The 17,507-nt window shown below is 29.3% G+C and overlaps 1 protein-coding gene across 1 annotated transcript in view; it reads right to left on the reverse strand.

Annotated features, from left to right (window-relative positions):
* Window positions 1-16,907, reverse strand: part of LOC140431279 (uncharacterized) — a 52,615-nt gene extending 35,708 nt beyond the window's left edge. Inside the window, exon 1 of the mRNA XM_072519214.1 lies at window positions 16,037-16,907. Within this exon, the coding sequence (XP_072375315.1) occupies window positions 16,037-16,762 (726 nt within the window). The 5' untranslated portion in view covers window positions 16,763-16,907. The remainder of the gene's footprint in view (window positions 1-16,036) is intronic.
* Between the last annotated feature and the right edge of the window lie 600 nt (window positions 16,908-17,507).

Here is a 17,507-nt window from a genome sequence, read left to right on the forward strand (position 1 = left end):
TGTTTTGATTAATTATATCTGTGAAAAACTGCTACCCGGTAGACTGCATACTTAAATAGTAATTATATTGTTCTTGCATTATGGAAATGGACACTGCAAATCGATAGTTACTTTTACGTCTCTACGGAAGTAATATTTCATATTCTTTGTTGTTTGCTGTTATGGATACCATTTTTAAGTTTAGTTTTTTGACAAAAATTATGCAGAATATACATAAAAAACAACTTTTTCACAAATTCCATTCAAAAGTTTCATGTCTTTAAATAAAATTAACTGGATGGCTAAATTGCAGAGTTCCATTAAGTCAATTTTGCAGTTTTCTCTATTTGTTTGTTTTATGCTTCGATATATTCGCTAACAAAAAATAAGAATAAACCACAAAAATAAATAAAAATATATACTTACGAAACTATCTAAAATATACACCCACCCAAGTATTTTCAACAATCCCTCCACTTCGTTACTTATTGGTAAATTTGAAAAAAATGCTATTATCATAATATTAGTATAGGAAAGCACAAGTGCAATTGTAACTAATACAAAATTTACCAACGATGTTCCCAAAAGATCATTAACTAAACACACAGTATCACATAACAATATATAATTCATTCGTATATTTCGTATGTATTCAATAGCTCTGTCGGTATAATTGAGACACAAAAATGGTTTATTCAGTTTGTTCTCGAATCGAAAATTTCTCAAAAAATTTAATAATAAAAAACTTAATTTCTTAAAGCGGCTAGATATTTCCAGAGCACAACAGTACCAAATCATCATAACCAAATTTATGACCAGCATTTGCACATACCTAATAATTATATAATAATATAATTTCAGCGATATACTGTTGATCCAAGAGTAACTCTCAAACCCTATGATAACTCCATAGATTACGTGATATCCGACACAAACATAGCAAAGATTAATAAAAATTCTTTTTGGTCTGATCTGTGTCATTTTTTTATCAAATGCTTCCAAGTTATTCAAAACGTTTTCCAGATGTGATGGATGTATAAAATTGGTTATAGTTATTGCTGTTATCATAGCTAAACATAAGAAAAAGCTTAGAATTTGTTCAATAATTTTTACAAATAGATCAAAACTTAGATATTCTGGGTCTTTTAGTTTATTGTACGTACAATAACCATAAATTAAAGTTGAAACAATTAAAACAGTAATAGCATACAGTTTTTTCCATCTGGAAGTTGAATTTTTAGTAGAAATACCAAAAGTATTAAGGTATAAGAATATGACTTGGACAAATTTTGATATGTCAACTTTGGCGGTCATAATTTTAGGGAGTCTAATACAGAATAGGGTAGTTATTTGATAAAAAATAAATAAAGCTTTCTTTTAAGTAATTCATCATTAGAACAGAGATAATCTTTAATTACCAAATGGTTACTGTATAATTCTTAATTAATATTTAATCATTGAAGATATTTAGATAATAACTCAGTAATTGTCACGAACGAACAGACACGCAGTAAGGACACATAAGTTATAAAGGGTGTCCTATTTATCTATACATATATGTGTGGCTTGGTATAAGAAGTGTCTAAGTCAAAATTTGATGTTTTTCAATAAGACGAAATTTGTCTCCCTTAAAAATGTGTTGTTGGACAAATATTTTATTTAATATCTTTTTGACACCGATCATGTGATTTTGTTGAGATAATAAATTATTTTGTTTTTTATTTATTTTTGGTAAATTATTAATTGTGTATTGACATAGGCAATTTAATACAAAGTATCTGTGATACATATTCTACTTAAAAATAAAGATGGGTAAGTAAATTCCTGGTGTTTACATATCATCTTCATATATGCGCTCGTTAGATAAATATTCATCCTCTACAGCTTGGCTGATGCTGGTCTAGCAAAAATACATTTATAAAAGTACCTGCTTTCTATAGAAATGTAAGGCATTAAGTCCTTGAAGTCTTTAATTTTTTTGTCTGATAGTGGAATTCTCTGATTGGTTAGTGGGGTTAGCGTAACTTGGCATGGACTACTAGTTGATGCAAGCCCAGGCAGTTGAGCTAAACTTCTAGTACATGTTGCTTTCTTTCTTAATAAAACCATTACCTTAAAATAATATGAATCAAATGAAGTTTTATAACAGATTTATAAAAGTGCATCTGTGGGATGCTGTACCCATCTTATGTACAGCCAGGAAATATTTTCATTGCAGTGTTTAGTTTGCGATGCACGTAGTGACTTTTAGAATGTGTCAGAAATTCAGGAAATATTTTTGTTCCATTTCTATAACTTCAATAGAAGGATTTCTCGGAACCATTCTAATTAAGTTCACCCAGTATCTGGCGACTTCTATTTTGACAGTTGTATATTTCTTGACTTTTTCAATAGCTGCATGGGTATCCGCTTTTTGATGAGTATGCCTGGTTGAAGAAATTTATGATTGATCACAAGATCTCTTCCATTTCTGTTTAAATCTTCTCTCAAAAGAGACAACATAAGTATTTCTTGTTTGTCCTGAACAGCAATCACTGTACATGTTAAATTCATTAATATTTGCTGGTAAGGAGAGGATATAGTGTCTCAAATAGGATGCTATTTCTTGTCCTACTTTAGTGCCTATTGATTAGTCCAAAACGTAACAAACGGCATGTTTATTTTTATTTATGCAACTGTGAATAGTAAGGTTTAAAGTATATAATGGTCTTTTATAAAATAAAATATTGTTTTGAAACATGGGTGCAGCTAAGCATTTATCTAAATGAAATGACAAAAATGCAATACTTTCAGAATTACAGCTTCGGAATTTATCAGTTTTTTCTCCTTGTATGCTCGATCTGCCATGGCAAAATAATTCTCTTTATTATGAACTGCTTATTCTTGCAAATCAGTTGTATTAATTAATGAATTATGCCAATCGCACGTTCCACAAGTATCATTAGAGGGAGGGTGAAATGACAGATTAAATTTTTCGGCGAATATTTTTCTATAAAATGACTCTAGTTCAGGTGTTACATTGTGGGAACTACAATGATCTTTGTATAACCGATACATTTTCGAAATATTTAAATCTTGAGACAAATATTTTTTTTTAATATGTGATCTTGAATAATAGCTTACATACGAAGAAAAACTTTTAATATGATACTTCTATTATCGTAATTGTTTACTTTTACGATAATATTCTATTATCGTAATTGTTTCGTCAGTGACTTTCTGTTGTTGTTCATGCCTTCCTCTTTGGTCTTCAGGGCAGATACTACTTGTACAGTCTCTTTTCTTCTTAGCTAATACTTTTATTTTTTCTGGTTTTATATCGAGAGTATTTAAAAACATAGTACGGCAAACTTTAACTTTTTGTCTCTCATTATTTAGAAAAAAAAATTGTAAACTGTCTTTTGCTTGACTGTAGATTGTGTTCGTTCAAGTCTTTCAACTCCATTAAAATTCTGAGCAATAAACTGATTTTGATAATTTACATCTAGTGCATAAAATTGTTGAAAAATTCTTAGTCTAATATTGTCTTGAAGTATCTCTGCACATTTTCGTATACATGAGCAATCAGGATTTAAAAATTTTTTAGAAACAAACTTATTTGACGTTGAAAATTGTCTTGTTTCTTGCATCTCGGCGCTTATCACTCTGCCAACCACTTGGCTTTCTATTTCTCTTCCTTGTTTTCTTTTTTTTTTGTCAATAAATTTCTTCATAATCCAGTGGAAGTAGACAGAGTACTCTCATCATAGGTATTACCTGGTGAAACTTGGTTTGTGGATATGCCTGGAACAAAATAAATGAGTTAATCATACTTTTTTGAAATGGATGTAAATTTTTCCTGATGCAATATGTTTAAATAAAAACATATAGAGATTTTTTTATATTTAAGCAGTTAAGTAAGTATTAAACTATAAACAAAGCTGTGAAGAGAGGTTGTTATGTACAAAAAAAATGACTAGAATGTACACGGCACAGGCTGCTAGCCTAATAATTGTATAATATTAACTAAAACTTTTATAATCAATGGCTAAATGAATGGTACTTATATCAACTTACCATTATCAGAATTCTTTATACACTACACTATTGCAATAAAGTTTCTCCCCGTGAATACATTTTATACACTTATCTATTTTAATTTTTTATACGGAACTTAATATAGTCACAAACATAACTTCTAATCAATAGCAAAAATTAAAATCACATTGAGCACTTTATAATTTTCAAATTTAATATAGATACACTACACAAATCTCAAATATAAAATAACCCTTAAGCAAACGTTGCGATGTTGCCGGTGCAAAAACGATACATTTAAACAAGAAGTGAATATTAGGACATAGGCAGTTCTGACATTAAAAATTTAAATCTCGCCTAAGTCGACTTATGCATTTCTTGTACAAATTTTCAGTTAAACCAGAAAACCTACATGTCTACATAGGTATTTCTAGTAATAATTTTAAGCAGCTTTTGCTAGAAGATTTATTCTTTTCCATATATATATATATATATATATATATATATATATATATATATATATAAATATATATATATATATATATATATATATATATATATAAACAACATATATATATATCATCCAGTATTTCTTATATATATATATATATATATATATATATATATATGTAAAAGAATTAATCTTCTAACAAAAGCTGCTATGGCTTTGTTGATTTAAATAGGAGGCTAATGGCCTAGGAGGACAAATTCGTTAAACTTCCCATGCTCGAATCGGTATCAATAAAGTGTTATGACTCATTTCGGCCTATCCCAGCCTCATCAGACACTTGGGCTGATACAAATTCAAACTCGGAAAGTCCAACGAATGTCTCCTCAAAAAAGGGAGAGGCCGAAAAGAGTCATAACACTTTATTGATACCGATTCGAGCATGGGAAGTTTAACGAATTTGTTCTCCTAGGCCATATATTTGGCCATTTAAATCAACAAAGCGATAGCAGCTTTTGCTAGAAGATATATTCTTTTACATATTTCGCATAGCCCAGAGGACAGAAAACGATATTATTATATCGTTTTCGTTCATAGCCGCCAAAGCAGGTGGCGCCTCTGCATGCTAACCACTGCTGTGGTGAAATTTTGGGAGACATTCGTTGGACTTTCGGAGTTTGAATTTGTATCAGCCCAAGTGTCTGATGAGGCTGGGATAGGACGAAATAAGTCATAACACTTTATTGATACCAATTCGAGCAAGGGAAGTTTAAACGAATTTTCCTTCTAGGACATTATATATATATATATATATATATATATATATATATATATATATATATATATATATATATATATATATATATATATATATATATATATATATATATATATATATGTATATATAGTTACCTTTATCACCCAATAAAAATGAAGGTTTCACTTTTGCCACGAATTTCTTAAAGAAACACACAAAACTAACTAAGGTTTTTGCTACGAAGTCACACAATTCATTTTAAAACATTCTGTAATAACGGCTTATTTTAAACAGTGTCACTATTCCAAGTAGCATTATTTAAACTCGGTGTATGTACAATATTGGCGTCTATCAAAAAGTGTCGGTATAGCACTAGTCAATAAGTACAGCTTCCGAAACGGCTCAAAGTACACTGGATTTTTTGCTGATATTTCAGCGAAAATATAGTATTCAGAAAATGTTTGTATATATATATGAAACCTTTGTATCTTATTTACTTTTTTTAATAAAAATCTATGATTTCTGAGTTTGTCCATTTCAAGGATTTAAGACGTTTTGGAGATAAACTATTTAATTAGAAAGAGATATGTAAAATTCAAGAAGGCGAGTGGTGTGTTGTGTCATAGAAAGATTTTAAACTAAAAGAAATATTCTACGAAGCTGACATATGACGGGCTATGATGTACGGCAATGAATGTTGGATAGTTAAAAAAAAAGATCAAAGAGTACATGTACAGTAAATAAGAATACTTATGTAAATGAGTTGAGTAACAAAAAATTTTAAAATTAAGAATTGATATATTAGGAAATGTCTAGTGGTGTCACCATTAGACGCCAAAATGTGAGAGCATAGGTAAAGATAATTATTAAGGTGTTTGACGTGAAAAATATAAAAACATAATAATAATATTATATTATTAGTAAATAAAACTCAATATTTAAGGTAGAAGAAAAACTAGTATACTTACAAGATCATCTAATATCCACATACAAGCTAAAATTGTTAACACATATGTGTGTCCTTCAGCATTTGGCACACGTGAGGTCACAACTAGGATTAATAGTGTTGTGTAATCGAGAACATATCCAATTACAACAAGAACAAAATTTAATAATATATTGCCACACAACTGATTCACCAATCCAACGGTGTCACATAATAAAGTATAACATTTTCTAATATTTTGTAGGTTTTCCACAATTTTGTCGGAGTTGAGTTGGGTTCTTTTATTAAAAAAATTTAACACTATAAATGTAGAGTTAACACTATAATTCTTTAACAGGAAGTTTAATCGTTTGAATCTGTTTTTAAGTTCTAATGCAAGGCTAAACCATATAACCATGACAAGATTAAGAAGAAGCCTATGTATATATTTTATGATAAAATACTTAAAAAGATCAAATGAGAGAGCATGGATCCATATAAAGCTGTCTAGCAATATCTCAAATAGTATTATTGAATGATATGCAACAAAAAAGGAAGCAAATTGAACAAACACTTTACGATTGGCTGGAGGAAGCATTCTTTTGTCGAATTCTGTTAATTGCATCAAGATCTTCTCGAGGTGGGTTGGGTATTGAAAAGTTGTTATTATCATATTTATTGTAACAGAGAAATACATTACTAAACAGACAAAATTCTCTGTCACGATTACAAATGTATCGAAATTCAGAAGTTCTGGTTTTGTAAGTTTTATGTACGTACAATAGCAATGTGCTGCCGTGGATGCACATATAACAACCACAGACCAAACTTTTTTTGATTTAGAGTTTGGATCAATGATTGATATACCTAGAAGACTAAGGTAGAAAAAAATATGTTCGACAGATTTAGAAATTTTAATTTTTCTGTTCATTATTTCGAATCTTATGGTCTAACACATATAATGTATGTATGGGATAATGAAAACATAATATTCTAACATACATCACTTCAGTATTAATATAAATCAATAATTTGTTCAATTTACAATTATATTATTATGGTGTATTAGGGTAATTGTAATGTAATTGAATACATTTTCGGCACGTTATGGTGCTCACTGTTTCAGTAAATTGTTCGATAAAATTATAAATAAATAAAAATTGTAGTTGGGCAGTTTTTAATTTTATTAAATATGCTTAGTACAATAAATTAGAGTTTACAAATAAAGTGATTGTTAATGTTGATATTTGTACCTAAATTAATTAAAAGGGAAGGTCAATGAGAGTTAAACACGTATGCATTTTTACAAAAATTAAAAAGGCATTTTGAGTACTGCTACTAAATACATTGTTTGTATTATTAATACTATTAAGATATTTATTTAAAACGACGGGGCGTTTGTAAACGTCTTTTATAAAGGATTATACGACAAATAATACTTTATTTTAAACCACTTGTATCACTCACTGTTCTATAAATGAATGCGATTCTCTGCAGCTGCATAGAAAAATACGAATTACACTTAAAAATTTGGAAGTTTTAGCGTTTATGGAAAAAACGTAGCAATTTAATTTATATTTAATATATTATATTTAATTTATAATTCCCATATACTGATAAAGTTTCTTTATTTATTTACTGACATCTGTCAAAAATTGGACTACATTTACATTAACCTTATTCTGATTAATATGTTTTATAGACAGTTCGTAATAATCGATAATCTTTCTGGCTAAATTTAAATACTGGATGTCTTTACACTTACAACAGTAAACTAAAAATAAATTAATACACAATTACAGCGTAGAAACAACAGTTCTGATATACAACGTAATATACTACGATTTTTACTGGCTGGGTTAACATTTCAAACAAGAGTCTTGAGAGATAGAGATAATTAATGTACTTTTATATATAACTCTTTATATATAAAATACCTTATAGAACATTGGTAAATCTTTTCCATTACATATTTTTTTTTATATTACTAAAATTTTGATCAGTTCCTGATATGTCACTGCATGGCGACAAGAAAAAAACACCTGATCTTCAAGCGATCAACAATAATATTAAAAACGATAATATGGATATTTCGAATAATGAAAATAATGCGATAATAAATGATAAGTCTGATAATGAGAAAAAAAATATATAATCAAAGCGTCAACAGATACAAGAATAATGCTGGAGGGCCATACTAAGTTGTAGTAGAAGGAATCAAGAAAAAATCCAAAATAGGCAAATATAATTGCACTTGCAAATAGCAAATGACTTCTTCAATTTAAATTTAAAAGATATCTTGGAGGTTAAAGTCAAAGGTATAAATAAAATTGGTGTTCAGATGTATAGACATCAAAGGATTAAACAGGAAAATTATTAACGATGATAACTCGGTTCAATATGCTCGTACAGGCACAATTCTGATAACTTTTGATGGTAAGATATTACCAAGAGGGATAAAATTTAGTTATCTTAAATTCAATATTATTCATATCAAGATTCTTTGCAGAACTAAACCAAAACATCATCATAGAAAAGAAGATAGTCAATACCATCCGGCTAACTTCCCAAGCATCCAATCAAAACAACATTATTAATATAAATCAAAGAAGAACTACTGCAAGCCAGTGCATAAATTCTAAAAGAAGTTACGTTTCTGCAGTTAAATCTACGGGTACAATAAAGAAAACAACTATTTCATATGATAAAACTCTACTTGAATCGCAATTACTTAATCAAAATGGTAGATTATCTCAACTAAATAGTACAGTTCAAATTAATGACACTCTATTTATATCTGGTATTAATAATAACAATTTAAACCATAATTTTAATAAATAAACGCCTGTTAGTGCCTCGCAAAATTACTGTAATACGATTGTATGACGATTTATATAGAAAATAGATAGATATTAAAGGACATATATCAAAGGATAATTCATTAACTTAAGTTCATTGAAAGTTACAAATGCCTTTGGAAGTGGCGGAGAATTTTTTTAAGACGTATGATATTTTGCTTGACCAATATTATCTGTGTAATAATATTGGGTTTTTAGAGTTTAGAATAAGTGTGAAGTTCGTTTCATCAATCCTAACACAATGTTCAAAACTATAAATTGAATTCCATCATGTTTACATAATTATACGTTATTCTTTTTTTCTTCCACTGTGTTAATGCTTTATAAATACATCTAGAAAATACATAGAATGAAACTATTAGCAAAAATATAAAGAACCCTTTTAAATATCAATATTTTACTAAGTGATTATGGTCCAATAGCCATGTTTTCCCAATAGCTACGACTATATATATATATATATATATATATATATATATATATATATATATATATATATATTAATTACACAACTAAGAATATTTTAAAAAGGGAGAGTCTAGCACTTACTAGAGAAGCGATTTAAGACTCCAGACGAGACATCGATAGAGTAAATTCAGAGTTGCTAAAGCTTTATCTCACAATAAGTAACAAAGTACATCCGACTCTGTGAAACATCTTTGACAAACTCACAAACTTTCGATCGGAGACAGATGAGGATATCACCAAAAGAAAACAAATCAAAAAGTTTGAGAAATTGATACTACAACAACGACCTAAGAATAAGGAACTACCAACAACAGAATCCAGTAATTTAGTCTACAATTTCTTAAATCTTACTTTGGATGAAGCAACAAATAGTGTCCTTTCCAAAGGGTTTAATTTTGTTATTTCAGCGAGACGAATTCCCGTCTAAAGTATCATTAGCGAAGTGGAAACGACTATCACTAAACTACCATCAGAAACAGGCGAGATTATTCGACAAGATGTATCACAAATATTAAGAACAGCCAAACCTCCGAAAAAGAATTTAACTTATGAAGAAAAGAAAGCCTTGCAGACTATACAAAAAAACAAAGACATTATCGTACTTTCAGCTGACAAGGGCAACGCTACTGTCATAATATTTATAATTATAAACGATAGTGCATATCAAAAAATCGCAACAAGCCCAACAACGTATCTGGAGAAAACAACGAAAGCCAAAATACAAGCGTCAAACATCAAGAAAGAACAACAGTTCCAGCTCATTCCACGAGAATAGTCAGCTCTATCAGATCACCTTTACAATCACTGGCAAAATTTCTTGCTGACCAGCTACAACCATATGCGGAGGAAGCGGATTCTTACGTCAAGAACGCAAGCCACTTTATCGACCGTATAAAGGACGTTATTCTTGAACCTGAACACTTATTAGTGATCTTAGATGTAATCTCATTATTCACCAATGTCCCAGTAGAAGAATCACTAGAAATTATACGTAGAAAATATCCAATACCACAGGATACACTAAACTTGACGAGGCATTGCTTAAACAATACCTATTTCATCTACAAGGACCAGAGGTACAAAAAAGTCGAAGGAGCACCGATGGGTTCACCACTGTCACCCGTAATAGCCAACCTTTTTATGCAAGATATGGAATTGAAAGCAATAGAAACAGCTGAGCACAAACCCAAACTATGGCTTAGGTATGTTGACGACACATTTATTATCTGAATGGAGAAGAGAAACTTAATAAAATCCTACAACACATTAATAATAATTATCCAAAAATACAGTTTACCATGGAACAAGAGAATAATCAACAACTTCCATTCCTAGATGTGCTAGTTATTAAGAAAGAAGACGGAAGCATAGGACATACATTATACCGAAAACCAACCCATACTGACAGATACTTACACGCAGACTCACACCATCATCCTGCCCAATTAAATTCGGTAATAAAAACCTTAATAACAGGCAGATGAAACTAGCAGATGACGACCATAAGAACGAAGAAATCTACAAAGTCAAAACGGCTCTAAGAAAAAATGAATTTTCCATGTCTACGATTTAAAGGGCACAGAAATCTTGAAAGAAAAGCAAAGATCCAGAAAAAGAAGAAAAACCAGTGGGAAAAACTACCCTGCCCTATATAAAGGGTACGACAGACAAAATCAGCAGAGTGCTAAGAAAAAACAAAATAGAGACTATTTTTAACATCGACAGAAAAATCGCAACCATATTACCATCGGCAAAAACAAGATGTTATTCGTACCATCGGATATATATATATATATGGAATATATTCAATGGTTGAATAGCAGAGGTTTTATTGGTCAATAATTGGCAAATAAAAGACGTCAACTACTTTATTGCTTTATTTGAATACGTTTCGCTTTTATTTTTAAAAGCATCATCAGTTCACTACAAATAAAAATGATTTTAGAATATAAGTAAACAAACCAACAGGGTTCATACTTACAAAAACAATTTGTAGGGTTTTTTTAAAGATGTTATAAAAACTCTACGATAACTTAACATTAAAGATTAAAAACTAAACGGGAGAAACGAAACAAAAAATACAAGTAAAACTGTAAGAACATTAGTTCATTTAATTTTAACCGATGGCTTCATTTGAATGTTGGTTTAAGCTCTTTCGAGGGTCAAACCACACCTATATATATATATATATATATATATATATATATATATATATATATATATATATATATATATATATATATATATATATATATATATATATATTGTTATGATGTATTGTTTGTTTGAATGATGAGCAATGAGTATTTTTAATAATATAGGGTTTTTATCGCAGTTCTCAAAGAATTAGTTTGTAAATACTTTTTTAAATTATCTTTATTATAACTATTATGAAACACACATATATATCTAACCTAGCCAATGTAAATTTAAAATAAACTATCTTTAAATTGATATTCTTATAAAACTAATTAAATTCTATAGACAATGTAAAATTTAAACAAACTATCTTCAAAATTGAAATTGTTATGACACTAACTAAATTATATTAACAAAATTTTGTACCTTTCTTTCACTGAATGCCTAAATGAACTGTTTTCCACTATATAGATTCTAATCACCACTGAATGTCTTCGTACTTCGGTTATCCTTGTTTTTGTGAAATTACTTTTTCCAATTATCAGCTTCTACCAATTTAAGATATATTTTTCTTCACCAGCATTTATAAACCACCAAGCAAACCAGCAAAACAGCATTTATATTTATTCTTCTTTTCAATATACCAATATCCAATTATTATAAGTTGATTTATACTAATCTCCAATCATAATATAATTTAATTTCTTCCAATATACTTTTTTAAATCTTCAATAATTATTTGAGTATAATTATAAATGTGCATTAAAATATATGCATAATTTTTAATCTTCATTTAACTCACTATATTAAACAATTGGACTATTTGTAACTGATTCACTGACTCCAACTAACTTTCATATTTCTTACTAAACTTTTCTGACTGCCTTCTTGAAAATTCTGAACAATTTACTTCACTAACTAAATGTGTCTACTAACTTTCATAATAAACTGGACTCATAGTAACTGTAACTCATAACTGATCGATTCTAATCCAAATCACCGGGTATTTATATCTTTTTTTTTCTGTTCTAGAATCATCTGGCAATAAATCATGTTCCATTTGTTCTATTAAATACATGTCTGAATTTTCTGGAACAAACCATTTCGCAAACATGGCCATCTCCGGTGATCTAGAGAATTCCATTCTTTTCTATTAATAATTTTGTTGACATTTAGGCTTTTCAGATCAGAATAAACATTTAAATCATTAAATATATATATATATATATATATATATGTGTGGCTAAACATCCCTTTAGGGGTTACGCCGCTTACGCTCTCTAGATCTATGTTTTGAGGTAGATCAGTCCTCATGTTCCTTATTTAATTTTCTCAGTTATTTTTCTCCATTGTGTCCTATCTCTGGTTTTTCCTTTCCACTGTCGTATGCCCGCCTTGTTGAGATCATTTACAACTTCTTGTAACCATGTAGATCTTGGTCTTCCACGTCTTCTTTTGCCAGCTGGTGTCCATTCCAATATTGAGAATATCGTCGTAGTTGATCCTGATCTCCATACGTGTCCTAGCCATTTTGCTCTTTGTTGTTTTATTTTACACACTATATCTTCCTTAATTTCTTCCAGTAGCTCAAGGTTCGTTCTTTGTCTAAATTCATTTTCATTTATTTTTATTGGTCCCAGTATTGCTCTTAGTATTTTTCTTTCTTGTATTCTAAGGTTTTCCTCTTGTTTTTTTGTCATGCTGAGGGTTTCGGCTGCATACATCATCGTCGGTCGAATTATTGTTTTGTATACCTTCATTTTCGATTTCTTACTCAATAGTTTATTTTTTAGTAATTTCTTATTTGCATGGAAGGTCTTATTTGCTGTAATAATCCTTTCTTTGATTTCTGTTTCTCTTTCTCCATTGTTTGTTATTAATATTCCCAAGTACTTAAATTTTTCGACTTCTTCAAAAATGTATTCGCCTAGTCTAACCTTTTTGTTTTCGAAGTTTTTATCAAATCTCATTATTTTTGTTTTTTCTTGGTTTATTTTTAATCCCATTACTTTTCCTTCTGTTACCATTTCATTTAACATTTTTTCCATTGTTTTTCTATTTTTTGTTATTAGCACAATATCGTCAGCGTATGCTATTATTTGTCCTTCTCTAGTTCTAAGGGTACCTTTGTTTATTTTCCTGACGATGTATTCCAGGGCAAGATTAAACAGGGTTGCTGATAACGAATCTCCTTGTCTAACCCCTTTATTTATGACAAATTCTTCTGTGTCTCCTACTTGAGTTTTTATACTCACTACAGTTCTACTCATTGTCATTTTTATTAATCGTCTTAATTTGTTTTGTAATAAAATATATATATAAATTAAACATTTTAAACTAACATTATTATTATAACCCCACTTTATATTCCTAATTATTAAAAATGTCACTTGGAGAGTATGTATATCTGTCTATCACTCACTGTATAGTTGGTTGCATATGCACATGGCTCACTTAAATATATTTACAACATTAAAATACAACTTTTTACAATTATTATATGCTAATTTCTTAAAAATGCCCTCACATAAATAATTTTTATTAAATTCTCTAGTATATAACTTATTAAAATAACCAAATATCTAATATTATCTAATGTGTAACTTATAAATTAATTTTTTAAATAATATCATTTCAATATATATATATATATATATATATATATATATATATATATATATATATTTATATATATATATATATATAATATATATATATATATATATATATATATATATATATATATATATATTTGTATATTAAGTTATAATAATATATCAGTTATATAATTAGCGGTCGAGGACTATCTGCCATGTATCCCACAATTTCAAAATCTTCCACAAGAAATATCTTATTTAACGAAAATTTATATCCATTTTATTTTACAAAGGTATAAGCACTGCTACAAGGAGATTTTCCTGCTCTTGAAGAGGTTGCTATATGGTTATCAAATCAGACAAATCAAAATGAAGATTTTTCGGACATATTTTATTTTTCGACGAAGCTACATTCAAAAAATTTAATTTTTAATGTACATACATAATGCATATTAATATTGGTAACAATCGTTGGTAATAATCCCCACGTTGGTCAAGAGTTTAAGCAGCAGCATAGGTTTAGCATAAACGTCTGGATAGGAGTAGTGGACGAATATCTACTTGGACCCGTGAAATTGCGTGCTCGTTTAAATGGTGCTGATTATTCACATTTTCTGCAATATATTTTACCTGATTTTTTAAATGATGTGCTTCTAAATATTGTGGCAAAACTTGGTTTCTACGTGACTGCTGTCAGCCCAGATTTAGCAGGAATCTGCGAGACTTTCTTTACAATAACTACGAAGACCACTGGATTGGAATAGGCGGCCCAGTTGCTTCGCCAGTAAGGTCGCCGGATTTAAATCCTTACGATTATTATATTTGAGGATGTATAAAATCATTTTTTATTCCATTCCGATACAAAATCGTGCACAACTCTGGCTCAGGATACAAGATGCTTGTAACGAATTTAGAAATAACTTTGTAATTTTTACAAGAATTCGGCGTTGCAAAATGAGAAATTTATACATAGAGACTAATGATCATCGCATTGATCATCCTTTTTTACTATCTGCCTTTGATTCTTGTTCGTTTGTGTTACTTGTAGTTTCGTTTCGTCGTAATGAATATTTTGTTTTTAAAAACCTTTTAATAAAATTGTGTTTCAAATTGTTTCTCTACTATTTTTCCAAAAATTTTTATGCGAATTGTGTGCTACATTTATTGAAACAAAGGATAATTTATAAAATTAATTAAGGTACCTATTAATTTAACTTTTATGACGAGAAAACGAAAAATTTCCAAATCGATTTTTCTAGAAAACGGTGTATCCTACAGACTTAAAGTAAGAGTACCTTTTAGTACTAGAATACCTGAAAATTTAAAAATCTAGTATCGCAAATGCTGAAAAGTTACAGATCAAAATGTTATGCGTTAAAATAACCGTTGACCTACCCAAAACGGGCGCCTATGAACGGCACCAAAAATTTGCAATTATTGAAATCGATTGAACTCTGGAGGATAAATAATCGTATTAGTTTTCGTTTTTCTATATAGAAGTGTTCTGGAGGTATTAAAAAAACTACTTACAAGGCGCCATCTTCAAAGAGCTCTAGCTCCATTAGGAATTATTTTTGGACTAGGTGAATTGGGTTAAATCTTCTTAAAACTATCTGAGGAATCTACAGTTTTCGTTTATCAGGAGAGTTTTTGGATACCTTGTATAAAAAACTACACCATTTCGAGCTGTATGAACACGGCGGGTGAGATAGAAAAAATTAGGGGTGAAGAGGAGGTCTGTATAATATCGCATATTTTAAGGCAAAAGGATACATAAATAAAGTCCGTGTTCACTAGTTTACTTGTATGAAATAAAATAATTTATTTTAATTAAAATATATTTCTTACCATATTTTCAGCAATCCAAACAAGAGACAGCGTTCTCAAATTTTCCTTCTTGTTCAGAACAGCTATTTCTCCTGAACCGACTGCTACCAGCGCCAAGACAGAGGTATACGAAACAACATAACAGATGGCAAATATCACAAAATACATAATAGATAGTCCAAATAATTCATTAACCAACTCTACAGTATCGCACATATTATTATACAGTCTACCGACAGTTTTTAATTTTTTAACCATTTTCTGAAGATCGTGTCCTTCCAGTTTACAGTTACTAGAGTTAAAATTGGTCTCTTGGTATATTGGTTCGTCTATTAGAATGTCATTTAAAACTTTAAATCGTCTTTTAATTTCAGAGCCAAGCCACATCCAAAAACAAATAGTGCTTGATAATTGAATGTTTTGAATGTCCCTTATTATAAAATATGTGTAATCTTTAAATGATTCTGAGGTACTCCAAGTATACGCATCAAAAAAAGTAGTGCTCATTAGAAAAAAGTGCATTACCAACAAAATCGCCAGACAGAGTCCACAGTTCAAATTTGGTTTTACAACAAAATCAAATACTTTAATCCTGTGCAAGATTTTGTTTAAGTTATCTGCATATATGAGTTTAGTGTTGATTATTGTAGCAGCAACTCCAAATGTAAGAATCATACAGCTTGTTCCATCGGCGATTTTAATGACAAAATGATATTTTTCAAATGCCTTCATATGAGTTCCCTTCATATAGGTGCAAAAACAGGATATCGATAATGTTAAGATGAGCAACAATACCGCGTATACTTTACACAATCTGCTTTTTGGATAACGGGTTGTAATACCCAAAATTGAAAAGTACTTTAGTAAATAATTAACTTTTTTTTCATTTGAAGCGCTTTCCATTGTATTGTTTATTCTCAACAAGTTGGATATGTGTCGTTAATGTGTTTAATATTAGCTTTGAACGATCAATTGTATCTAGTTATCAAGCATAGGCGCACTTATATCTAATCAATCAACATAATTCAAAATAAATTAAGAGCTGTTTTGTTTGTTTGTTCTTTTGCTTATCCCTATAATTTCATTTAAAAAAGTACTCTAATGTTAAGCGAAATGAATATAATTATTCAATTATTCCGAAAACATTCGGTGATTTTACAGAACTGTAAACTGAAAATAAAGAAATTACAAATTATTTCACAATCATTCCTATATAATCCCAATCACTACTAAAATTTGGTAATAAAAGATAATGATTTAAAAAAAAATGGTGTGTAGCACTTGGGAATGTCGACACAAGTGAATGCTTCTTATAGGGCGTTATTATTGTTTGGGTTTAATGAAATTTTGTGTCTGCTTATAACTAAATTGTTAAATTTTTTTATAATAACACCACACATTTGAGTTCTTTAAAATTTAAGAATCGTAATTTTTTTCTTTAAAAATTCTGATTACTGATTTTAGTAATTTTTAAAATTTGTTAAGTATAATA

Source organism: Diabrotica undecimpunctata, unplaced genomic scaffold, assembly GCF_040954645.1.
Source record: "Diabrotica undecimpunctata isolate CICGRU unplaced genomic scaffold, icDiaUnde3 ctg00000614.1, whole genome shotgun sequence".
NCBI lineage: Eukaryota > Metazoa > Arthropoda > Insecta > Coleoptera > Chrysomelidae > Diabrotica > Diabrotica undecimpunctata.